General features: G+C 43.4%; 3 protein-coding genes across 7 annotated transcripts in view; 1 reads left to right on the plus strand and 2 right to left on the minus strand.

Moving 5' to 3' along the window:
• The window catches only part of LOC126556291 (clathrin light chain), a 358662-nt gene extending 353694 nt beyond the window's left edge, over positions 1-4968 (plus strand). For all 5 annotated transcript variants that reach the window (XM_050211528.1, XM_050211531.1, XM_050211529.1 and 2 more), the window contains one exon: positions 4918-4968. In XM_050211528.1, the coding sequence (XP_050067485.1) occupies positions 4918-4953 (36 nt within the window). In that variant the 3' untranslated portion in view covers positions 4954-4968. The remainder of the gene's footprint in view (positions 1-4917) is intronic.
• The window catches only part of LOC126556287 (tetraspanin-2A), an 86364-nt gene extending 69287 nt beyond the window's left edge, over positions 1-17077 (minus strand). Inside the window, exon 1 of the mRNA XM_050211524.1 lies at positions 17072-17077. The gene's annotated coding sequence lies outside the window, so the exon portion shown is untranslated. The remainder of the gene's footprint in view (positions 1-17071) is intronic.
• Positions 172-24186, minus strand: LOC126568769 (proteoglycan 4). The gene is made up of 5 exons (XM_050225380.1): positions 24113-24186; positions 5427-5648; positions 3321-5088; positions 1468-2107; positions 172-1395 (listed from the first exon to the last, which is right to left on the minus strand). Exons 1-5 carry the CDS (start codon positions 24159-24161, stop codon positions 172-174), a joined length of 3903 nt encoding a protein of 1300 aa, XP_050081337.1. The 5' UTR covers positions 24162-24186.
• Positions 24187-25883: the final 1697 nt, after the last annotated feature.

Raw genomic sequence — 25883 nt, forward strand, 5'->3', positions numbered from 1 at the left:
CTCTGAATGGAACTTGCTAAAACAAGTAAGCAGCTGAAGTAGCACAACAAACCTCGATTCAAGACAACTTTTTGTACTTACCTCTTCTCACTCACGCCATCCACTCCATCGCTCTGTCAATTCGTTATCCTAAACTACCAACTAGGCAAGCATGGACGCTAGCATCTCGTCTTAGCCGACGAACGGGAACGGTGCGTAAGGATTCGGGAAAAATCCCGGGAATGCGGCGGCCGCCGTTGGCTGCACGGATACCGACTGTGTAAGGTAGGTTGTCAACACCGTCGGGACAACTGTCGTCGAGTAGAGCGTAGTGTAGGCTGTCTTGGCACCGAACGTTAGCTTCAACACCTTACTGTTCGTCTCGGTGACGATGGTCTGCGTGACGACAGGGGTCGATTGAATCTGAAGCTGCTGTTGCTGCTGCTGCTGTTGCTGCTGTTGGAGCAGCAGTGGGTTAAGCTGTGGAATTGGTGGAATCGGAAGGGTGGGCAGTGTGGTCGTGACCACCTCGTAGCTAGTCTTGGTGATTGTGCCGATGGGGCGAGAAATCGTGCTGAGGATCGTGTTTGCTCCATTGATGATGGGAAGTACGTGCGATTCGTACACCGTTTCAAGCTTGATCACTGGCTTGGAGGAGGTAATTACCGATGGAATCTGGGCAGCCGCAGCCGGATTGAGCAGACGAAGAAGCGCAAGCTGCTGTAGCTGTTCGGGCGTAAGAGCTGGCGTAGTTACCGGTGCTTCAGTGGTAACACGGTTGTCCTTGTTGCTTCCCGTGATCTTCTTCTTCGGGCGAATGTTCTCCGGGATGTTAGTCTTGTCCACCTCGGACAGATCAAAGTCGGATCCAATGCTCGACAGATCCAGATCCGAGGGTAGTCGTTCGCGCTTAGGCTTATCTTCATCATCGTTTTCGTTGTCGTCTCCGAACTCGAGCTCCAGATGCAGCTCCGATCCTGCCTCATCCAATCGGCTGTTGAACTCGTTCAGTGTACGTGAAGGTACGAAGTGGTACAACTCCATCGGCGGCAGTGTCTTGGTGGCGGTTACCAAGCGCGTCACATGGTACGTCTGAATGAGTGTGTAGCTCGTAGTGTCACCGTCTCGGATCACAGGCAGAATGTGCGTCTTGAGCATAGCCTGGGTGGTGCTGAACGTTTCCGTAAGCGTCTCAAGCGGAGGCGTTTCCGTGTCTAAGCCGAGCGAAATTGGTGGCAGCGTGGCAATGCTCGAGTCGAGCAGATTGCTCTCCTTGTCGATGTGAGTCGTTGTGGCCAAAATGTTCTCGGTCAGTGGTTCCGTCAGCGATGGTGTAATGGTAGCTGTCTCCTGCTCCAGTACCTTCTCAATAGTCGAGGTGACTGTGATGTAGCGTGTGTTCTTCACTGTTCCCACCTGGAAGAGAGTAATATCATGAGCATTTTTGAATGAGCATCTCCACATGTGAACAGATTCTGGTCTACTTACCTGGAAGGTGTAGGGTGACTTGATGGTCGCAATCTCGTAGTACGTGTCCCGGAAATCGGCTGGCGTCGATATCTCCACCTTCAGCGTCTCGATCGGGTAGCGGCGCTCGATCTGGTTGTCGTTCTCCGCGTCATTCAGCACATTCCCATGTACCGAGCCGGACTGGTCCAGGTCCGCATCAGTGTCCACCTTTTCCGCATGTTCGGGTGACTGCGCAATATCATTAGACTGTACGGATGTGTCGGAAATCGGTGCGGTCGTGAGATTTTCCAGTACCTGATCCTTGGGCTTAACCGCACTCTGCTTCCGGATCGCGACCGTCGGCTTGGCGGGCGACTTGTACTGCCAGCGGCCCGGCGACCGGTTCAGCTTAAACTTGTACAGACTGGTGGTCTGGCCCGGTTCCTGATCCTGCAGACCGGACGGCTGTGGTTTCGGTTTGAACGATCGCCTGGTCGCCGAGTCTGGTTGCTGCTGCTGTACGGTCGACACACTGTGGGATGATGTTGGTTTAAAACCGTTACGTGAGGATTTATTGCGCCGGTTCTGATAGCCCGAGCCGGGCGTCGGATTCGGCTCGCTATAAACGGATACTGTGGCCACCTCCACGCTAGATGTAGAATAACGGTTATATCTTGTACTGCAAAAACACGGTTAGCGGAAGAGAAAGGAAGGGATGTGTTTACAATCACCGGGAGGGTGTCTTTGTACCAAGTATGTACACATTGTGTGTATGTGTGTTTTTCTTTGGCCGTTTGTTTGCATGCAGCACTTTGCCCCAGAAGAAAACAAAACCCAAAACGTAACGCTCGGTGATGGTGGGTGACTTTAGTAGTGATATCGTGATGTTGTATGATGGGCGAGTGATTGTGTCGTATTGAAACAAATGTGTAATGAGATGTGAAATGTGTTGAGTAATCTTGATGTGCTCTCATGCATAAAAATAAAATAAAAATAAGAAAATTAAAAAAGGAAATAACAAAAGAACAAATCAAACGTGCATAATCAAACAAAACAATTAAACAAAAATAATAAAACCAAAAAACCGATAAAACACACATGCTGATGAAAAAACTCTCACACACAAACACACACATTCAAACTGGTGTAAAAGTAATGATGGTTTTTTGAGTTTGATGGAAACGAAAATCAGTATAAGATAAATGTTGATGATGAGAAAATGAAAATGATGATGAGGACGATGAATGTATGAAAACGAAACAAATTCAAAGCACAATCATACAGCTTTTACACACAACTTCACACGCACGCACACAGCAAATTAATGAGATTGATTTTTTTACAAATTTTTATGAATTTAATGTACAAAACCAGACATGTAAATTTGGAAAATTTTACAGATTTACATTTTTTGTTTATTTTTTCCAAACGCGCTACAGAAGTCCAAAAAATTGTGTAAATAAAAATAACAGAAAGAAAAATATAGTAAAAAGAAAAAAAATAAAAGAGAAAACTTTCGGCCCGCGTTTGAAAAGTTTAAACAATTGATTGAAGACACTGAATAAAAGACATTATTGAAAAATCATTGATAAATTTAACATCACTCAAGAGGTAAATCAAAACGAAAAAGTAATCAATATTCAACTGTCACACTCATGCATAACATTCACTTACACAGGCTATATGAGAACGAAATGAAACGAAATGAATTGTCCAACCGACTCGGCAGTGTCGGACGTTAGTGTTCGCTTTAAATTTTGACTTCCGATGCGAAAACTGTGGACCCACACACAGGTCGTGCACGCTTCGCATCGGGCAAAGTCCTTGCAAGCAATACATACGCTGTGGCCGGGGTCCAGGTTAAGACTCCCGTAACCAACGCTACTACTTACTTCTTGCCGACGGGCTTAACGATTTGCGTGTTGCGGTACCGGTTGCCCGGCTTCTTGCCGTAGGTCGGCTGTGGCGTCACGGTGGATTGCGGTGTGACGAGTTCGCTCTCAACGGCCTGCTCCTGCAGATCATTCTCGTCCTTGCTGATGCGGTTCTTCAGACGGTTCTTGAAGTTACCGCTAGCGCTACCGGGCAGACGACGCGACGGTCGCACCAGACTCGAGCTGGGCTGGCTGGCGAACAGGTTCTCCAGCGGCAGCCCAGTGTCCTCGAGTGCGTGCGTTGCTGGCGACGGCGTAATGATCGAGGCCGCCTCCGGGCTGTACCGTGGCGTCTTGTTGAGTGCCGGTGCTGCCGTCTTCAGGATGCGTAGCGTTGAGCTCGGGTTTAGCTTGGGCCGTCGGCCATCGGTGGCCGGGCTGGCCCCCGCTGCACCGTTGCCGTTCGCTGCCGCTCCTCCTTGGTTACCTTGAATGACATGAGATGTGCTTTGTAGGACCTGCGCATACTTTCCTGAAATGTAGGTGCCGATCACGCTGGTCTCGTGGACGGTGGTAACGCCCTCCTTAACCACGGTGCCACCGAGCGTCGTCACCAGGCCGGTCGGATGGGTTCTGCCCTTATTACCTCGCTTCGGTTTGGCCGCCTTCTCGCGCGGTGCTGACGCAGGGACAGTAGCGGCTGCCGGCTGTGATGCGGCTGCCGTCGGTCGCAGATTGACGACGCGGAACGTTTCCTCCACGAACTCGGACGGTTGGCGTGAAAGAAAGTCGTACTCTGGCTCACCGATGTTGTTGCCAATCTGCAGCACCGGTACTGGTTCATCGTCCTCCTCTTCCTCATCGTCTTCGTCCTCTTCTGCGTTAGTTTCCTCTTCTGGAGTTTCTGCGTTCTGCTGCTGTTCCGCAGCTCCGTCAACGGAAGCACTCTGACTCTGGCCTTCCTTCACTTCAGCAGCAGGTTTCACTTCATCTTCCGAAATGTTGGAGAACATTATCGGCGAGTGTTCTTCGTGCTGATCCTCAGAAGTAGCTACCACTGCTTCAGGCTCTTCTGTCGTTGTGGTAGTAGTCACCGGTTTGACTGCCTCCACAACGAGCATCTTCGATTTCTCTGTCACCTGAACCGGTTCAACCGTTTCATCATTTCCTTCTTCCTTCTCGCTCGAGGTTTCTTCGTGCTGTGGTTGTTCCTTTGGTTCAATTTCCTCCTCTTCTTCTTCTTCATCATCTACCTCCTCTTGATCGTGCTCCTCCTGTTGCTCTGCCTCCTGTTGTTCCTGTTCTGGCTCGATTTCCTCCTCCTGTTCTTCCTCTGATTCAATTTCCGGAGCTGATTCGGTCGTCGTTGTCGTTGGTTCAACCTTCGTTGCCACTACCTTCACAACCGGTGCCACTGGCTTAATAATAACCGATTTCGGCACTGGCTTGACGATGAAACGATCCTGCTGAGGTTGTTCCTGCTGTGGTACGGGTTCCACCTTGACTGGAGCCACCTCGACGATTTTTGGTTTCGGCTTAAGGATCGGTTTGATGGCTACCTTCGGTACGGCTTTGGGGACGAACTTCAGTGGACCGATTGGCTTCGTTGTTGGAGGTTTTGGAGTTTCCGGCAGTACCTGCACGATGCTGACCTTCTCTTTGGGCTGTACCGGTAGTACGACCGTTTTGCTTGGCCTAATCTCCCTGACCACTTCTTCCGTGGTAGTGGTGGTGGTGGGAGTCGTTTCGATGACCGGTGGAGGTGGAGCCGTCGTTTTAGGTGGTTCTAACAGAAAATGGTGTTTGTTTTGGGTGAAACATATGCAATACACGGACGGTTAGTATAAAACAACAAATAAACGCTGACTAGAAGGTATTTTTGATAGATTTAAACGCCCAACAGGAAAATATAACATTTTGTACGAATGTCTAAATTAAACTACTTTCAGGAAAGTTTTTGTAAATGGTAAATAATTCTAAACTTTTATCCATACATTTTCTGCCATAGGCAATCAGCTAATTGAACGACAAAACTGTCTGCTCAATCAATCAGCCGAGTAAACCAAGAGTAGAAATCTTGCAACGTTCCGAATGCGACTTTTCAGATTCAGCTCCCGTGATTACCTGTCACAACCGGTGCGGCACTTTGTGGTGAAAAGATCATCACCGTGTTGCCGATGGTGGTGGTAAAATCGAGAAATCCATACACCGTCTGGGTCGTATAGTAGTCCGGATTGACGTCCTGGCTCGGCAGCACAGCAAACACTGGATCCCCGCCGGCATCTTTCGGTGACGAGTCGCCTCCGTAAACGCCACCACCTCCGGGTGAATAAACGGCACCGTGTGCTGCTGAAAAAGTAGGAGAAAAATGTAAAACGAGCAGTGAGCATAGTTGTTCAAATTATCAATCGTTGTAATCGTGACGGTACGGATAGACGGGCGGGGGAAGATAAAATGGGAAACTTAAATAATGCCACTAATTTTCCAGCAAGCGCTCACCGGGTTCGTCCTCTAACGATTGGAGGCATATCGATAGCGTAGCGCGTGGCATGTACGATCGTTTATTATAAATTGGCGTCCAACCGACAACCGACAGCGCGCTGAGTTTGGCGTAATAATTTGCTCAAATATTGACGCTGGGAATTTTCGACGTTTCTCATCAGCTCAACAGCCGGAGCTGGTGGGTAGCCGGGGACGGGTTGTTTGCAGCTTTCCTCCGAGAAGTTTTGCCGCTTTACTAACAATAAACAAACAGTCAACCGATCGATTCATCAGAGCGGTGCCTAAAGGTTGCGACATCCTCCGAAACGCTTCGTTCGGTTTTCGTGGGAGGTTTTATTAAAATTTTGTAACCTGCTGTATCCGTGATCCGTAGAAACAGAGAGGTAACGCCTTGGGGTGGATGAAATAAATAATTCAAATTTTATGAAGTTTCTTTGAGAGTGAAATTATGACAATATCTCTCGGTGTAATATCTTAAGCCTGCTTACATGGTGCTAGCTCATATCAAACAGAGAGTTACAAGCTAGACAAGATCATTTTGATGCTGATGTCGAAATTGATAGAGAACAGAACCACTTAACCGTTTCAAGGAATGGAAGGTGAGCTTGCTGTAACTAATAAATGAATATTAAAATATCCGCTCATGACCACACTTATCAACCATCTTGGGAAAGAAAGAAGCGATAAAAATTAAATAGAAACTTGCAAAACTGCTGCAAAACTAATTTTTTTATCTCTGCACATATAAAAGGTTGGCATGCCAAGGCTCCAGGCGTAATTTTAATACCTAAGCAACTGTTAAAAACACTTTTTAGAAGCACAACGCATATTACAAGCACAACGCATATTAGAACCAATTTCACCAAAGTATATGATGGCTCTTCTGATAACACTTTCTATCTATTTAAATTGTTTTCTTGTTCGTTCAGTATGTGTCAGACAATACGGTGAACAAAAATGAATAACGCACTACGCACAATAAATGAATAAACGAGTCATAATCTTTCTCGTGGTTGAAATAAGATCATAAAACCCTTGTAATCCGAAATTTCCTTGGCGAACGCGAATTCAAGAATTGGAAGATTATCATAACAATTATAATAAAATACGTTTAAATTATTTAGACGTAAATAACAAAACTTTGCCCAATTCATTTTTGTTGCTAAGCAAAAGCTTTACATATTTATTGTCATCAAACGGAAATATCTTTTGCCATTGTATGGTGTTTCTTGACTTATTTAAACAATCTGATATGTTCAACTACAACTAGGGGTAGCCCGGTGGTATTTGCGACAGCGGCGCCGGTCTTCAAACAACAGGACCGGGGTTCAAAACCCATCCGGAACTTCCCTCCGTAGAGAGGCCTTACTAACCAACTACGTGGTATCGGGGCTAAAGAGTAATATTTAAACCCAATATTTAAACTATTGGTTTATAAAATCAAAAAAAAAATCTGATTTTAACTAGTTTAATTTTTGTAATTCAATCAACTTTCTACTCAAATCATGTTAAAATATGATTTTTTCCATATATTAAACCATTTAAATTAAAAAATATGACTCACTGAAGAATTATTTCAATTACAGTATGAAGTGTCTCGTTTAAATAATAAGTTAGTAAAATGTTTTTTTTTATAAATTAGTCTTATACATAAGCTAGCTTTTGCGAAATTTATCAAAAATTTCAAATTACTTTCATTATTTTAAAAATGATTTATTTAAATAATATTTTTATGTCCTACGCATAATGGTCACTATCTACCGTGATTTTTCACACAAGCTTGCATGATGTGAATCCCTTACAACTTGAGGGCCTTTATTACTCTTTAGCCATTTCTTTATTTATTTTTTTATTTATTTATTAAATTCAAATGATCTGCCTCTGCGAGCTACACAATGTATATGCTTAAACTAGGGTAGGGGGGGGGGGGGGGGGGTAATTGTGATAAGGAGTCATTAGAGGTAAAGGATTTTTATGGAGTAAAGGTGGTGGACTCTAGAAGGCGGGCTCGGAGGTGGGAAATAGGAAAGTTGAAGTCGAACAGCTCGTGATCTCTGTTGATAGAGATGCAACATCTTAATCAAGGATCATTCTGGCCAAAAACCGAACGGCGGGAAGGGATAAATATGGATGGTCTATAACAAAGTCGACGAGAAGGACATACAGGGGAATAGAAGATAAAAGTGAAGGAACTTCGAGTTCAGAGGAAAGGATACATGCTATGAAGTAGGACTAATATCTATTAAACCCAACATACGGCAGGGGAGAGAATATAAGGCCACAGGAACGGTGTAACCGTGTAGAAATCTACGGACAGCGATGCGCGTACACTTCCTCTGAACCCTTTCTATTCTCTGCATAGCGATTTCTCCGGCTGGGGTCAACACTACGCTTGCATAATCCAGAACGGAGCGAACCCAGCAACAGTACAGTGCCTTTAAGCATAAAGGATCTCTGATCTCAGAAGCCATGCGGAAAATTAGGCCTAGTGCTCTATTAGATTTATCAACTACATGGTTAATGTGTTCATCGAACGAGAGTCCCTCGTCCAAACAGACCCCAAGATCTTTCACGGTGGTAACTCTACTTATTTGAGTGCCACATAAGGAGTAGTCCCATAACTGTCGACCAGCAGAAGGCCTCCCAAAAGAGACGACACAACATTTAGAGGGGGTAGGGCACCAACCCATTGTTCAAACACCAAACAGAAAAGTCACTAAGAGAGCCTTGAAGAGATCGACAGTCGGAAGACGAAGACAAAAAGAAGGTGTCCATCAATTGGAAGAACATTGATGCAGTCATTGATGAATAGTGTAAAAATAGGATAGAACTAAGTGCACTTCCCTGAGGCACGCCAGACAAGCCCACAAATGACAATGAAAACGAGTGTTCCAATCTACCTGAATAACATCGATTCGAAAGAAAGGACCCGATCCAGGAAAAGATTGGTCCTCCAAACCCAAGTTTCTTCAATTTTGCAAGCATTAGGTCATGTGGCAAACTATCAAAAGCTGCTTTGAAATCAGTATATATAGTGTCTACTTGACGTTTACAGACAATGTTGAGCATAATAACACACACAAAACACATAAGTTTTGTCGAAGTAGAACGTTTAGGCATAAAGCCATGCTGGTGCGGAGAAAATCGTTATCGTTCGTAATTAAAACACTCTTCACATTGCTTGATCTTGAGTCTTATTTTATTTCTGTATCTGAAACACTGCATGTGGAAATAAAAACGAAGCAAATATTTAATTCTGAGCTTTTTGCGCCCAAATAGACATTGTGCGTGGTTGAAAGGATCGAACAGATCAAAGAATCAACACAATTGATAAATATTATCAGTCGGTTGGCAGTTCTACAGCGACACAAAAGACTCTTTTCATAAAATAAACCGAGTAATGGAAAAATAAAAGCAATTTAATTTCGGATTCATCATTAAACTTTTTGGAGTTCCAAAAGCTGGAGTTGGGTTTCAATGTGGCTCGATTATTTTTCTTGGTATCTATATTCATTGCAATACTACTAAAGTTCAACAGGTCTAGAGCCGCTTCGTAATCAAGGAATTGGTAGATCATTACACGTTTGAATGAAAATATTTTTAATATTCCCATCATCTACTTGAACAGAAAACGTTCCCAATTGAAAAGCGATATGCACTTTGGTGGAAAAATCAATCTCTTCACAATGCAAGCATTGCCTTTCATTATTGCTTGACTTACCAAATTTGAAATTCACTACCTTCAAACGGTGTTGAGGTGATTTTAAAATAGAACCTCAGAATAAGAAGCAAAATCGAAAAAAAAAGATTTCCTCTAGAGGTTTTCCCCGCTGCAAAATTATTCTACGCCAAAGCAGTTTTCTTGTTGTAGGATTAAAATGAGCTTTTTCTTCGTCACCGCTCCCCCCTGCCGATGCCCGGTGTGTAATATTTCCCCATCAATCCGACTGCTGAATGGGAATGAATAAATTTTCCAGGTACTCTGGTCTGGAAGACGGATTTCAGTCCACATGCAAAGGTAAGCAACGGCAGGGAGAGAAAGATTCAAATTTATTCCATCCCTCGACGCTTCCGAAATCGATCAACGCAGTCTAGACGAGTCTAAGCCATTTCTTTTTCTATGCTCCTCAAATGAAGGATAAAGGCGCGTGTTTAAGAACTGTTTGTGACGCGGTGCAATTGTGCCTCGGATGGTCAGCAAGCAATGAGCATGGTCCTGCTGCACAAAAACCAAATCGAATCCAATAAATCGTTCGGTGCTCTGTTTAATGCTAAGGTTTCCCAAGCGGGAACCCTCAAAAGCCTTCTACTACTGCAGCAGTAGTACAGGGGCTGTGTACGAAGAGAAGTAAAATTGAAACGACAGCAAATTATCCGAAAAACGTAATGAAGCTTACGGCCTGAACGACTGCGATGGGGGCCGTACAGTGTGTGTTATGCTCCCCTTTTTGCTTTATGCTTGCGGAGAAAGTAATCACTCTTCAAAATAGCTCGCCCCTCTGGGTGGATGGAGTAACTCGGTACGGACCCCATGGTCATTATGGGTGGAGGTTGAAAAAGTTGAAAATTTATGCCATGTAACATGGCGTTTGTTGCAGCAGTGCGGGATCCAAATGGATCCTTTTCAGGCACGATTAATCAGGGCAGAATTTTTGGAGGAACGGTGTGAGGAAAAGTGACCGTGAGTACAGAGCAGGACATGTGGAGAAAGAAGAAAAAGAAAACAATCACTCACACCAAGCACTCGAAAGGATATTTGCAAATTACCACTTTGCGTGACGAGCCAATTTTAAATAGAATTATTCGTACGAGCATGAGGCAAATGTTTGCACTGCGAGCGAATGCACCAGCGGGCCCATATGATGCACTTTTTTTTTTTGCTTTTACCGGGTGGTACTTGGTAGACATTTCCTCGGGCCGGAAGCGGACAGTAAGTGAAGGTGGAGGTTCAGCAAGGGGGAGGACAACTTCTTCGCCTGGGGCATACCAGATAGGGACTCCTTACGGAGGCAAATATTGAATTCAGCTGTTGGGAAAAGTTTTTACCGTGCGTTTCGGTTCCCGCCTGCATGTAACTCTTCACGTGTGTGTGTGTGTGTGTGTGTGTGTGTGTGTGTGTGTGTGTGTGCGTGCGTGTGTTTGTATGTCTGTATTGCTGATGTTTGCAACTAAGTTGAATAGCAGTTAGGAAACTCGACCAGCACAAGGGAAGTGAGACGACGATAATGGTGTGCCGTGAAGGTTTGATGATTGGAGGTAGAAACTAGCCAACGAAAGCAGTAAAGTTGAGGTAGTTAGATCGAGAGTTTTCCAACAGTTTTTTTTTTTTTGGCTTCGTCTTCGGGACTGTCTGCTTCCATGTACTGCACGGTGGAAGTTTTTCTCCAAACGATTTACTCTGGTAAAACGGCGTACATAACACGGAGCAGTCGAGAAACATGTGAAGTAAACTGATTGAAGCATGCGTTCAGATTTCATCATGATTCAAAGGCTGGTTGCTGGTGGTAAAGTTTAAAATGGTGAAAACCCAAATTCGTAACGCACAAACACACATATACGCACGTGCTCTCCCGTGGTCATGTGATAGCATCGTACGAGACGAACAAGAAACAGGAACAAAAAGTACAAAACTTATGCATTTGAATGTGAAAAAAAGGACGCCCTCTAACGCAAAACTCTTCAACCTTTTGGGGGACAAACTTGTTCTGTTCGCGATTTCCAACCGCCGGAAGGTTGGACCGATTTCCCCGAGGGTGTAGGAACCGAAACGGAACGAAAAAGCAATCGTCCGAACGAAATGTAACTAGAAGGTATAGCGATCGCTTTTCCATCTGCTTGCCTCCACGCGCTCGCTCAAGGACTCGCTTGCGAAAGGATTGTGTGGCTGTGTTATGTCGTTACTGTCCCTTGCGTCGCCGTCGGTAGAGGAAAAAAGCAGTACATGTGCAGAAAGTTTCACTCCCAAAAGGTACAACATGGACCATTTGGCCGCGTAACACGTGAACGCGAATGTATGCCGCATGTCCTTTGACTAGCAGTCACATCGAAGGCAACTAAAAAAAAAAAAGAGAGTGGAAAGCTGCGATTGTTAACGAGCTTTTACCAACTTTTACCTACCATTTACATGCCAGCACACATATTAAATTCTTTCACTATTCTAAACCTGAAGATTCTAGCCACCGACAACAGGAAGGCGGCCGGTAGAGAGGTAAGGCCTCCACGTTTAGTACAAGACACACTCTGCACGCTTCTTAATAGAAGTGAGTGAATGGGAAAGGAGCTACAATTTTCTCACGTTTGGCACTTTTCTAGTTGACATTTGGGACATCGGTAGATGCTGCTCCCTTGCTATCATCCTGTTCTTTCGCTTCATTGCCGAACTTCCGAGAAAACCAATGCAAGTGTTTCGCCTGCTGGCTAACTTTAACAATATATCAAGCTCGCCCTCCTTCCGGCATTCTTCACCGTCCCATCGGCAACGGTAACAAAGTGGTCTAGATCAAACGATAAGTAACCGGCCACGATTTGCATACCTAACGATTAGCTCGACGAAACGACGTTCCTTGCCTCCATTTTCGCTTTTGATCTTCTCGTGCAGAGGGTCAAAAAGAAAGTCTGTATTTCACCTACCCCATTCAACGATGTAACTGATGCAGCACGTGAAGAATGGTATTAATACGATCCATTTGCAACAGTGTGCCACGCGTAGACTTGATTGAACGATTTGTGCGGGAATGAAAGAAATTGAAAAAGGCTGATGTAATTTACACGTTTGAAAATTAATGGTGTGATAAGGAGAGTGGCAATTATTTACGAAATACTTTAAGAGTACAGCAAGATAAGAATGATCACTAGGTGTGGAAAAATTGATTTTACATAACAACTCAAAAGGAAATAAAAGAATCAACTTAAATAGAAATGAAGAAGTTGACGATCCACACTCTTTATCCTTATAAAGGATAAAACAAATTTTACCAATTCAAGTAGATCCAGAGTAAGGCGTTAAAAAAAGGCCAACCAATGGAATTATTCTACACAGAAACGTCTTAACCCTGTAATGAGGACAACCACGGACCGCGTAGCTTCATCATTATTATTATTATTATAAAATAAATCAGAAGCAGACTTAACGAAAACGTTTTACATGAATCGATTCCTTAGCAGATATCAATTACTTAGCAGCTTAAAAGCAACAAGGCTGCTGGTAGTGATGGACTAGCGGCCGAGCTCTTCAAGACGAGATCACTAGAATTTGGGAATAGGAAAAATTGCCGGAGGAGTGGAAACTGGACGTCATTCACCCAGTCTACGAAAAGGGCGATCTCAATGCCGACTATAAGACCCTGTCCCAGATCTTGTTCTGTAGACTAGTCCCCGTTGGTACAGATTTCGTCGGAAGCTACCAAACTGTAACCGAAGGAGAGAAGGACTCTCCTGTCTACTGTTCTATATAGCCTTGGAAGGTGTCATACGAAGCGCGGGCTAGACAATGCGGCCTTCATCGTCTGCTAAGATCAAGAAGGCTTCGAGACCGCACGAAATGTGAGATATATCGCACACTGATTCGCCCGGTGGTCCTCTATGGCCACAAGTCAAGGATGAACCGAGCGGAGGTTGCAAACGCACTTGTCGTGTTTGAGCGGCGCATCCTCCAGATCATCTTTGGTGGAGTGTTCGAGTATGGAGTGTTGAGGAGAAGGATGAACCACGAGTTTGCTGAGCTATACGGAATACCGGACATCCTGACGGTGGCAAAGACCGAAAGGATACGATGGCTGGGGCATTTCATATGGGTGCCGGACTCATGCCTCGCCAAGAAGGTATTCGTCAGCGACCCCCAGTTCGGCACGAGGCGTCGGGGAGCACAGCGATGATGATGATAATATCAATTTCTCTTTTATCCTTTCATAAAATGTCCTGACTCATAATTGTTGGAAACTTTATAAGGTTCCCAACGCCCTGTCAGTTAGTAGGCGCCGAGAAGAAAAGGAATGAAAAGAAGGATCAGAAAATGGCAGGATGATCCTGCCCTGGGAATACAAACTTCCTAATCACATCACCGACAGTGCCAGTGTTCTGGCCGCACTGGAACACAGCAGCTCCAAAAACCTCCACATTCAGCTCCTTGACTCCATACCTGCGTCTTCGACGATCGTTTTCTTCTGAATTCCGGGTCATTCCGGAATCAACAGAAAAAAATTCCGATCATCTGGACAACACAGGTCCTCTTTGTCCGACAGAGGGATATCACGACCTTCTCTGCCGAGATGCCATCCGCTTCATCAACACCATCATCTCCCAACACTGGAACTCCACATGGCACAACGTAGACCTCAGCAACAAACTCCACCTCAGCAAGCATAACACCACTTCATGAGAAGATACCGAATCCAGGCACCACCAGCGAGTCTTATCCCACCTTCGAATAGGACATTCACGCCTGACACTCTGCTACATCCTCTACAAATCCAGTCCTACACTCTGCAGTTTCTGAGGCATTGACATCACCGTCCGCCACATCCTCACCGATTGCAATGGATACACGACACATCGAGCCACCTGTCAACTAGACATCGATTCTATCACCCGACAAACTTCATCAGAACCACTGTATTAGATTTTTATGCATCAGAATTAAAAAAGAGAAATTAGAGTAATAGTTTTAATTTATACTAGCTATTATTACAATAGTTTTAAACAACAGAAAAGCCATACATTCATCACATTTTGCTCATAATAAAGAAGCGAATGTAGTCTCAGAGACTCAAGTCCTCTATAAATAAACGAAAAAAAAGGTATGCCTAAATGTTCAATCTGAACCATGAACTAAGGCGTTGCAGTATTCATCCAAAAATATGAAGGAATTTTAGGAAAAATAAAAATTTTATGGTTTATCTTGAGTAATCCAGATGTTTTCAAGTTATTCATAGTAGTTAAATCTACTTTGTAGTCAAGTGAAACTTTATAAACTTTTTAGGACCAACCAGAGGATGTTTTGGGCAGGATGACGGTCCAAATGGGATTTGAACCCCGGTCCTGCCATTTGAAGATCGGCGTCACTGTCGCCTATACCACCGGGCTGCCCCATCGTTAATTATTTCAATCATGCTGATAAGTGAAGCTGGTTTGACGATTTTTTTTCACCTGATAAATGTAGTTTAATTCGATTCATGTTTCATAATTTTTCCAATCCATCCACCATGCTTTAATTGATGAAAATGGCTGAAGCGCGATTATGTCATCCCAGTGTCTGCATTTAGCATAAACCAACCTATTTAATAAAATCTCATAAGCCATACCACAACTTTAATCTTCTCTAATCACCTTTGCAAAATGATAAAATGTTCTACCGAGCGTTTGATAAACGAACAAGAACAAATCATCAAAGACTTCGTTTTCAAGACGCGAAGAGCCGTCTACCTTCCATGGATTCATTACAAAGTATGGAAAAAAGAATATCAAAACATTTACCAAATAAAAAAAAGCAATGAAACGTCAACATAGGAAAAAAAGAATACAAAATATAAATAAAAAACCGACACACAAAGACATGCGAATATAAATGGGAATTTCAGTCTTCGAACGATGTGTTGCCCTAGACGTACGATGGGCCCATGATGTCGCCGGTGTCAGTGCTCTTGCGTGATATATTTTTCGTCTAATGCTCACAGATTTTGTGTGCGTTCGTCGTAACCTTTCAGCGGAAGATCAAAGGCACACGATGCGGCGAACGCTGGCAGGGCGGCCTGGGTGCACCATTCTGTCCTTATTTTTGGCCACCAGGTAGCTCCATCTCGCGCGAATCGCCAACGGCTTTTCCCTACTCGCTTCTAACTTCTAAAGCCACGCATGTAAACATCTCAATTAGGCGAATGCTTCACCGAGAGTGGTTTTTTATTAGCGTAGTGAAATGTTTATCCTGTCTCTCGTACATTCGCAAACTCTACCGCTTGGTGACAGTTTTATTTCAGGATGATGTTGCTTTTTTATGTAATTTTTTTATGTTCAACCCAAAAAAAAAGTATCCGTGTGGATGCTTGTTTTTCCTTACTTGAAACGGGATGAAAGTGATGCTCCAAAAATGATTTCTACGCGTTCTACTACACTTCTTCACGGCTGTGCCTTTGCTTAGGTGGGATCTAAATAGGTGCTGAAAATTGTGCTCCACGTGCAACATTCCAGAAGCATACATTTTCCACGCCATTTCACCGTGCTTCATTTGATGAGATACAACCACACGTACGACGTTACATGCGGTGCCTGTGTATATGTGTGCAGCTCTTGTGTTTTTGGATTTTTTCTTCCTCAAGCAAAGATTAAGAAATTCTAAGGATTCATCCAAGCAAATGCAAAACAAACGGATAAACAAAAGGAAGGCGAGCAAATTGTGTCATTTTCTTGGCCTACGAAACCCAGCTATACTTTCCACCCTAAATCCCAGTTTCATTCATGTTTGATTGCATCCCACCAAGCACACCGAGCGCCGACGTATTACACGATGTTAGTGTGGGCTTGATTTTTCCCACGAGTCATTGCGCTTTTCCATTTTCCGTTTGGTTGTTTTTTTCTCTCTCTCTCTCTGTTTTGCTAAAATATGAAAAGGATTTTCCCGGAACGGAGCATTATTGTCTTTTGCAGCTGGATCCAGACCAGACGGAAACAGCGTTCTTGTAGAACGTTTTGGTGGCTCGTTTTTTATTTTATTTTTGCATTCCGTCATGTGTCGAATGTCGCTCGTTTTCCCGCAAGGCAAGTGGAGAGCGTTTCACTTTTATGCCTTGACATAAATTTAATGGACGATCGTCCCCAAGGCAGCCGTCTCTAAATGGCCTATCTCTAGTGTTGGTGCTTTTTTCCTTTTTTTCTGCGAGCCCATGTGACAAGAGTATGCAAGATCCACAAACATGAAAATCATTGACAGAAGCGAGACGAAGAATGAAAAATGTAAAATGGATGAACCGAGCTGCAGGTGTGTTGGCAAGTTCGTTTTCTTTTTTCAAGGTAATTTTGCTTCACTGGGCCACCACTTTCACTGCGCGTTTGTCATTTTCCTTAACAAAACGGTGGTCGCGTTTCGATTCTCACTGTCTTCCTCCCCCTACTTGGAGTGTAAATTTTCAATGGAAATTGAATGTTTTTGCACCGTTTGCTGTTTAAAATGTTGACGCGGTTTATTTCTTATCATGCTTCAAATTTGACATTCCGGGAAGGACCAACCTAACAAGATAAAATCTGTTCCCTCGAATTTGGGTGTCCCGTTTTTCTCGTTCGGTTCAATCCTTTTACAGCACACGGTGTGGGAGAAGTTTTTCGTAGCAAATTCAAAATAAAATGTTGTTGTGTTGAAGGGAACTTTTAGTGAGTTTCCTGTTGTTGGTTTTTGACGCCCATAACCTACAGCTGTGATTTTTCTTATGTGCCAGTAAACAATACTACGGAGCATCTTTTGTGCTCGAGCCACACTTGGCGTATCCGGAGTATGTAAAGAGGAAATAGCTCATTAAAATTGTGACGTTTAGATGTGTTTGGGTTTGAAAAAGATGAGTTTAATATGCTTGAAAAGTATCGCCTTGTGTGAAACGAAAGAAATATCAGATGATAAATATGTTTCAGTACAAAGGCTGTCAAGTGGAAAGAACAGCTGGTGGAAGAGGTAGCAACGGTGCCAGTCTTCACACGGTACGTCGGGGTTTCAAATCCCATTTTGACTGTTCTCCTGTAGTGAGGAATAATTTTCCAATCATTCTTAAGTAGTTGTACAATAAACATGGCTTTGGCCTATTATGACAAAGAAAAATCAAGGCACTGCATTACCCTGAATAGAATAACATCCGGTGGATTATGAGCATTACACCCTTTGAAAGGTAGTGAAAGGTAGTTTTTTATTTTTATTTAGGCATTACGGCTCTCCACCGTATTGTCACATGTTTAAAAATATTTTTTAATTGAAGATCTTGTACTGATTTCTTATAAATATATGATTTATAAGTTTATAGGCCATTCTTGCTCTGGCCATGAGTGTTGGGGAAGTTTTCTCGCTTTGATATAGCTTTTTGAGAACGGGGCGTTAAAATTGCACCCTTGAAGAACACTGACATCGTTGGGAATCAATTGAAATTTAGAGTCGTTTTACAGGCTTTTCCATATGGATGGAAAGAAAGACCCGGATATTAGATAGATGATGCTAGATGATAGACAATGGCGCTTGACAGTGAGTTTTATAGGAGAATTTTGCCATGGGCCTAGGCAACCAAGTCATTGTGGTGCCGGATAAGAAAGGACATATCGTGGTGCAAAAACCAGCTCTTGTTTTTCCACAAATTTGGTCACTTTCGCTGTTTGGGGACCGCATTACGCTTAGATAGTACTCTTTGTTCACCGTTGGCCCTTCGGAAGATATTTCTTGTGAGCCACTCCTCGGTAATCAAAGAATACCGTCAGCATCACCTTGATTTTGGACCGTCTTTAGGGCGACTTATTGGGCCTCGGCTCGTTCGGGGAACGGTCCTTGCTGGGCTGGTCCGTTTTTCTGGGTCTTACCCGAAGGCTTCTAGTTACATCCGCAATGTTTCCGCAGCGTTTATTTTATTGCGCAAACAAAATGTGATACATGCGCGTTGCTCCACAAACATGGACAAACATTGGACATGATCAGTATGGACAAAAGCACTTGGCACAGTGACTTGAAACGTAGCAGAACTGTCAAAAACATACAGATTGACAAACGATAAATAAAAACAAGGGGCTTTTTTTGGCGCGCGAAATTTGACATTCAATGTCATCTTACTTTTCAGACACAGACACAAGCTGGAATATTAGCTTCCGACGCCCTGTTAAAGTGCATCGATCTGCAGAGTCCAAACATTGGGCATAGGCTAAATCACATCTCTAATCGAAAGGATACTCCGGAAAGAAAGATGAGGCAGCTGAAACTTCCACGCAGACGTGAATACACTTTCCGTGATACTGTGACAGACCCCAATCAAGCTTGCGATGTTGCCTTAACTACCTATGTTTAAAGATTTTAAAGCAACATAAGGTGAGACCACAAAAAAACAATAAAAACACTAGGCTCTTCCGGACTGCTGCTGTTAATTCACGAAGAATGTCGTAGAGGAGGGATCGGAGAATTTATTAAAAATTAAAACCAAACCAAGCAGGAGTTTTGTTTTCCTTTTTAGTTATTGTTCTTCTAACAGATTGATAAAACACTGAAAAATGAAGGCAAACACAATATTAAATACTGATATCGGAGAAAAAATAGAGCAAACGTTTGCATCTTTTTCACAAGATGTTCCTGTTTGGTGTGAACTTCAGAAAACAATCAACTTTTAAAAAACAATTTTTATGTTAGGAGACAAAACTCATATACATTGAAATATCATAAAATTCAATCAACAATTAATTAAAATTCATATTGCAATATTTATGTTCTGAAGAATGAATACTAAATCCAACAAAGGCAAAATTTCAAATGAAAAGCTGGTAAGACAACTAGCCGAAGAAAACTTTCCCTGCAACTAATAATAATTCCCTTCGGCAAACTTTTGTTGATTTTCTTGAGCAGAATCTTGTTTGGCCACAAGTGAGCATATCAATTTCATATTTCCACTAAAAAGCAGCAGCTCTCCAGTGCGTAGGTTTATAGCAGCAACACTCAATTTCGCATCGTACATGCTGGTCTAATGCTCGATCCTATCTCCGCCACGCACGTGTGGGGTTGCTGCAAAATGGAGCTTTAATTGTGGCGTCGAAATGAAGAACTAATGGGAAAACTTAAAACACACTGAACTGGAATGCCAGCTCGCCACACAATCGTGAATGGTAAGCGTACCTCGTACCTTTCCTGATGCACTCGTTCGACGTTCGAGTGTCGATTCAAGCGAACCAAACAGCAAACTGGCAGGGATGGAGCAGGTCTGAACGGTCAAATCCGTGTCCCGTGTTTCTCCTGTTCAGGATGCTTCACGATAGTGAAATGAAGAAAAATGAACTTCACACTGCCATTGTCATTGGAGGCGGTGATGTTTTGCTTCCACCCTCCCGCCAACAATTCCACCGGAACGTGTGAAAAACGGAATGATACAGTGGCACAATAGTTGGTACATACCTTCGGGATTCACGCCAGCACCGTACCCGGTTCCGGATAAGGAACATGATCGAAAGTGGCATGACCAGCCCCACTTCTTTGAAACAACATCCCAATGTTCTGGTGCCGCCTACCGACACTGGGCACAAATAGCAAATGGTTTGAAATTTAACTTTAATTAGACTTTTCTCCAACTTAATTTGCATTTAATTGGACTGTATCCATCTCGTGCCGGTTCCACAGCCCCCCACAGGTTGCCTCGGCCACACCGGGACAGGTTGTATTTTCCGCATTCTGTTGCGAAAGTTTTGTTCTGCTGGCTCATTGGGTCCATTTTTCGCACAACTTCCACCTATTAGTGGCAATAAGCTTTCGTGTCCCGAAGGTGTTACGTGTAGTGTGTGGTTCGAGCACCTGGCAATGGCCGGACTGAACTGATAACCGGGGTGGCCGGGCAAATTGGTCATTCGAGGTGTGGAACGAGGAAATGGAGAAACTTTGACTAACTGCAAATTAACCGTAACTGTTTTTTTTCCTTCCCTATTCTGTGTCATCTAGTTGGTCGAGAAGCTCAGAATAGTGAAGATGAAAGGTGTTTAAGTTTGTGTTTTGGTTTGTTTAAACGTAAACTATGCAATCGCTGCATTTAAGTTGCCTTTTCTCAATGCATAACCTAAGGGATATGCAGAGTAAAACTCTGCATAATTACGTTTAAACGAAGATTTGAACCAAAATGTTGCCAAAGTAAACAAATTTGATTTTCTTACTAACATTAAATAACAAATGGTGATGTACCCATGGTTTCCTTTTAACTAATCAAGATAATGACCCCCTTTTTGCGGAACCTTTCCCCATAAGACAGAATAATGAACGCCCGCTAGCAGAAGCAGCACCACATGGACTGAGCTGAGCACATGAACAAAGAAGCCTCTCCGACAGTACCAACGCCCAGCGGGAGCCGGAGCAACCCATATCCGTTTCAGTTCCGGGTTCCGGTCCAGTTCCGGTGGGAGAAAAGAAAACGCATCACACTCGAACGACCGACCACGCCGTAGAAAGTGTTCGAGGAAATCGATACCGACCACCGGACGAGATGGCCCCTAATTGTAGGCAACCCGCTTGGCACGGTAATGATCGGCAGCCGTGTATATACACACGGCTGCCTCGCACAGATCGTCGTTTGCCGACATTCATGCGAAATTACTTCCCCACGGGCTTACACGACCCGTTGTCGCGCTGGTTCTGTTCGGGGCTGGAAAAACACAGTGTAACAGGCAAGATAAGAATGATCAAATTTTGGTACGAAAGCAGCAACAACAACAAAAAAAACCGTTCGAGCAAAACAACCTCCAGCTACTGTTCTGTGCAGTCCAAAACAGACAAGGAAGGAGTAGAAAAAGTAACAAAAACCAAAAGCTAGAAACGAATGATGGTAAACAAAACTTTTCCTTACCGGGAAAAGCATTCCCCGGGTGAGACTTTTCGCTTCCGACCGACAGACAAAGCTGGCAAAAGTCGATAATTGACGGTACTTCGTCTAAGGGCACATACGTGCAGGCTTCGTAGAGTGTGTCTTCTTCGACTGTGAATCCTCCGTCTCGACACTCGTTCCACGCTGCAGCTGAAAATCTGAAAGGAAGGAGCACTCCTGATGCCCAGTATAATCAACAACCGCAAGCCCAACCGATCTTACCATTGATACCACCACCACGTTCACCTGAATACCGGTAGCATACGGTAGGCGTGCCGTTTGGAAAATGGGAATTTATGTAAATTTCTATCAATGGAACATACACAGGTATTTTATTACCGGACGTCGGTTTCGGGGTGCGAATGGAACCATCCCTTTTCCTGAGTTGCACCCTTAAGGTAAGGCGCACTACACCATGAGATGTGGATAAAGTATGCAACAAAAAAAAAAGAAAATACAAGACAACTACAAACACACCCTAGTTTCCGGTGTGTTGGATGCGTGTATGTCAGTATTTCCCTTGGTGACGGAAGTGTTCAGCCAGTAGCAGCAAAAAAAAAAAATCAAACCTTACTTGCAAGCCTTTGTCACAACAAGAGGGTACCGAGGTATCTCCCATCGATCGAACGTCGACTAGAGTAGGATTGGATTGTAACCCGAAGCTCTAATGCTGTTATCGGAAATTGGCTACAAAGTAGATACACCTGCTACCGGATACCGGTCCAACCATTACTATCCTATTATCGAGCCAACGTTCAGCCTCAATGCTCCTTCTCCCAGGTCATTCTGGTAGACAAACAACGTCACACAAAGTGGATTGCTTCTAAGAGGATCGTAAAAATTTCTACGACCTTCGAGAATTCACTCTTCCGTTCGGTAGGAAACCAATCAAAGCGAAGAGAGTTATTTTGGGCAATTTAAAGTACAATAGTAAAATATAACATCCTTTTTCATCGATGAATGTACAAAGACACGTCAAGCGTGGCTTCAACAAATGTTTCAATAAAAAGCGTTTCATAAAACAGGTACAAAAAAGAAGCAAAACGATCGCAAAGAAATGCATTAATCTTTCGAACTTCCCTTAAGACTACTCAACTATTCCGTTATCTCCAGCACAGCACGTCCGTGACATTATTTTATACGCTTCCCTTTGCCTTTTCCCTTGTAACGCTAACCTCGAGGGCGAGGTCGGCCATACCGCCATCGTACTGTGGAGTGATTATTTACTCAACGGCTAGCCCATACATAACTCCCTCGGTCTCGACGCATACGAGCGAATGCAGTATGTCGTTCATTTTCGACGCTGGTTGCGTTTATTGTGGTGGTAAATTGCCCCAAATCACCCCACCCCTGCCTCGGACGCCTCTTGACGACCAGTTTTTGTCTGTTTTCCCTCAGATAGTGTGCTGCACTACTCGAATCGAATGCCACTTATAGCGCTGTTAACCTCTGGAGGTCATAAAGTTACCACTCTTGGGGTCCAGCTCCTCCTCATCGATGCCCATGCCCATTTCCTCCACGATGTCTTGCATGCATAGTTTGGCTTTCTTGATGTAGAGAGAGAGCGTCCTAAGAAGAAGACTCGCCAGTTTCCTTACCAAAAGGACAAAGAAATATGCCCAAAGCAAACCGCAAAGTGAAGCGAAGAAAATTATTTTGTAGGTTAGATGGCACTTTTCATTAAAGTTTTCCTCCTTCCACACTTTTCCAGCATGGGTTTTCCTGTTTCCTTTGCCACCCGTGCCATCCCTGCCACTCCACTTGCTCAGGCGGCTTCCGGTGGTGTAATGACATTTGCATAAACATAACCATTTCTTGGGCAGCTCAAGCAGCAGGCCCAACGCTGACCTAAAACAACTTTTACAGCACGCTTGTGCCTTCCCATCCTGACCGGCTCCTGCCATACGGTAGGCATGAAAAATGGGAGAGAAAATGCAAACCATTGAGACATGTTTTGTGTATGTGTGTAGCACAACAAACACACACACACAACCCCACTCACGAGCACGGGAAGCAAAGTGAACGATCACGACCATCTTGATGCAGTTTGCCGGTGGCGTGACAAGCATTGCCTTACTTTATGCCTCCGAAATATTTGCGTGCCTGTAATTGTTCGACCATTTAAAAGAAGACTTTTTGCTGTTGTTGCTGTTGGTCGGTCGTCCCTTCCTCGGGGACACAAAGTTGACTAGCGCGACACAACCAACAATGTGTGTCGCTGCACCGTTCGCGAAGGAAAAGTCTACCGTTGGCGTTCGGGCAGGAAAAACTTCCAACCCAACGGTGAAGTTTATTCACGGAATGTGTCACGCAAGCACCAAAAACATCACGATTCTCACAAACTGTACAGTAAAAGCCCCCCTGTTCACGCAAGGGTAGTTTGAATTTGGTGGCATTTACAAATGACTACCGCAGCCTGTGCTGCTTCGTGCTTCATGAGTTTGACAATAATTAATCACTGATTAGGGCGTTAATTTGCGGTATTTAATGGCGTGACGAAAACAAAAGTGATTCTGCGTGAGCCTCTGCTGCTGAGTGGAAGCTTAATTTACGGGGCGGCTTTTCACAGGTCAGTTCACACTCACGACCCGGGATTGTATTGATTGAATCGGGGTGAAAACAAAATTGAACCAGTGTAACAAAAATACCCACTTAAACGACCCTTTAAACGTATCGTGTGACCTATTTTTTGAAGGTAAAAACGCTTACAATGAAAAATAAGATGTGAAAAATGGGTTGTTCACTTACCTTTTGCTAGGCAAAGGCACAGTAGCAGCAATGTTGGCAAGCTTCCCATTGTAGTAACCCTTTACTGTTACTGGAAGCCTTGTTGTGTTCTTTTAAGTAAGTTGAGAAAAGGTAAAAGTCCTTCAAGATGTGTGATTCGTGCAGTGGAAGTTAAGATTTTGGTGTTTGCATTATTTGTGCAATCAAGCTAAGGATGGTTCAAGAGAGTTTCTGAAACGAAAAGGCAAGAAAAATAAAATATAAATAAAATACTACATTATTAGAGAAGTTGAATGTTTTTAATCAGTATTATTTTTATAACCTAAGAATGGCCGAGCCGTAGAACGTAAAAAATAAAGAAAAATAATTAAGTTTTCGTACACACTTCGTTACATCTAATGAGATCAAGAGAATATCTTTCACATCATCATCCATCATAGATGCATTTCATTTCTTGGCTCGACTACTGGCTTATTAGGTCATACCAGCCATCGAATGGCTTACCAGGCTTACTGATACTACTTGGTTGGATAGTCAGTCCTCACTACGGGGAGACAGTCCGAATGGGTTGGTTCTGAAGAGTATTTTGGTTATCAATTCCCTTTCTAAGTAGTTTGTAAGAATGATTGGGATGAAACACAGATGCCATTTAAAATAACTCTACACAAAATCAGATATATTCTTCTGTTCTGGGGTAAGTTTACGCCTGAACAACAAAGGATCAAACTAAAAGCATTCAATGACAAATATCAGAACCTGAGTATCAGCCACTGAACACAAAACTATAACTATTTTGACTCGTTTTTATTGCATTTTTTTTAACCAGTGGGAAAATAAAACGAAGCCTTGTAGTCGTAACTTAAAACTCGAATCTGATGCCAGCATTGATCATGAAACTATACAAATTACAACAGAAAGAAAAAACCTAGGAGTGTTTGTAGAAAAAAAAAATCCAAACACACATAGACAAATAACAGGTCGGCTGATAATTGTCTGGCCTGACACATAGAGGGCGCTTGTAAATTAAAATCCATATTTTGTTTTGTTTGTATTAACTTTGAAACGAGTTCTGTCAAAATTTGACAGCACTCGGACAATAACCTAGTGAGCTAGAGCATTTTGTGTGTCGCAACTTTTGTGTTTTGAGTAAACATGGACAAGAAGGAATTTCGCGTGTTGATAAAATATTGTTTTTTGAAGGGGAAAAATACAGTTGAAGCCAAAAATTGGCTTGATAAGGAGTTTTTGGACTCTGATCCACCATTATCAACTATAAAATATTGGTATGCTAAATTTAATCGTGGTGAAATGAGCACTGAAGACGATGAACACAATGGACGCCCAAAAGAAGTTGTTACAAAGGAAAACGTTAAAAAAATCCACAAAATTATCAAAAGCAACCGAACCATAAAGTTGATCGAGATAGCTGACACAATAAAGATATCTAAGGAACGTGTTGGACATATCGTTCTTGAATTTTTGGGTATGAGAAAGCTCTGTGCAAAATGGTTGCCTCACATTTGACCAAAAACAACAACGAGTTGATGATTCGGAGCAGTGTTTGGAGCTGTTTGAGCGAAATTCTAGCGAGTTTTTGCGTCGGTATGTTACCATGGATGAGACTTGGCTTCATCACTACACTTCAAAGTCAAATAGACAATCATCTGAGTGGACTGGACGCGATGAACCTGCTCCAAAGCGAGGAAAAACGCAACAATCAGCTGGCAAGGTTATGGCGTCAGTTTTTTGGGATTTGCAAGGAATAATCTTCATCGACTATTTTGAGAAAGGA

This window comes from Anopheles maculipalpis, chromosome 2RL (assembly GCF_943734695.1).
Source record: "Anopheles maculipalpis chromosome 2RL, idAnoMacuDA_375_x, whole genome shotgun sequence".
Classification (NCBI taxonomy): Eukaryota; Metazoa; Arthropoda; class Insecta; order Diptera; family Culicidae; genus Anopheles; species Anopheles maculipalpis.

What these genes read in the sequence shown, in the direction of transcription:
- LOC126568769 (XM_050225380.1), bottom strand. Translation starts at nt 24,161, where the DNA reads ATGGGAAGCTTGCCAACATTGCTGCTACTGTGCCTTTGCCTAGCAAAA. An exon ending in TGCCGCACCGGTTGTGACAG is followed by an intron (nt 5,089 to 5,426) that starts GTAATCACGGGA and finishes ATTTTCTGTTAG; the next exon opens with AACCACCTAAAACGACGGCT. An exon ending in GTTAAGCCCGTCGGCAAGAA is followed by an intron (nt 2,108 to 3,320) that starts GTAAGTAGTAGC and finishes GTGTTTTTGCAG; the next exon opens with TACAAGATATAACCGTTATT.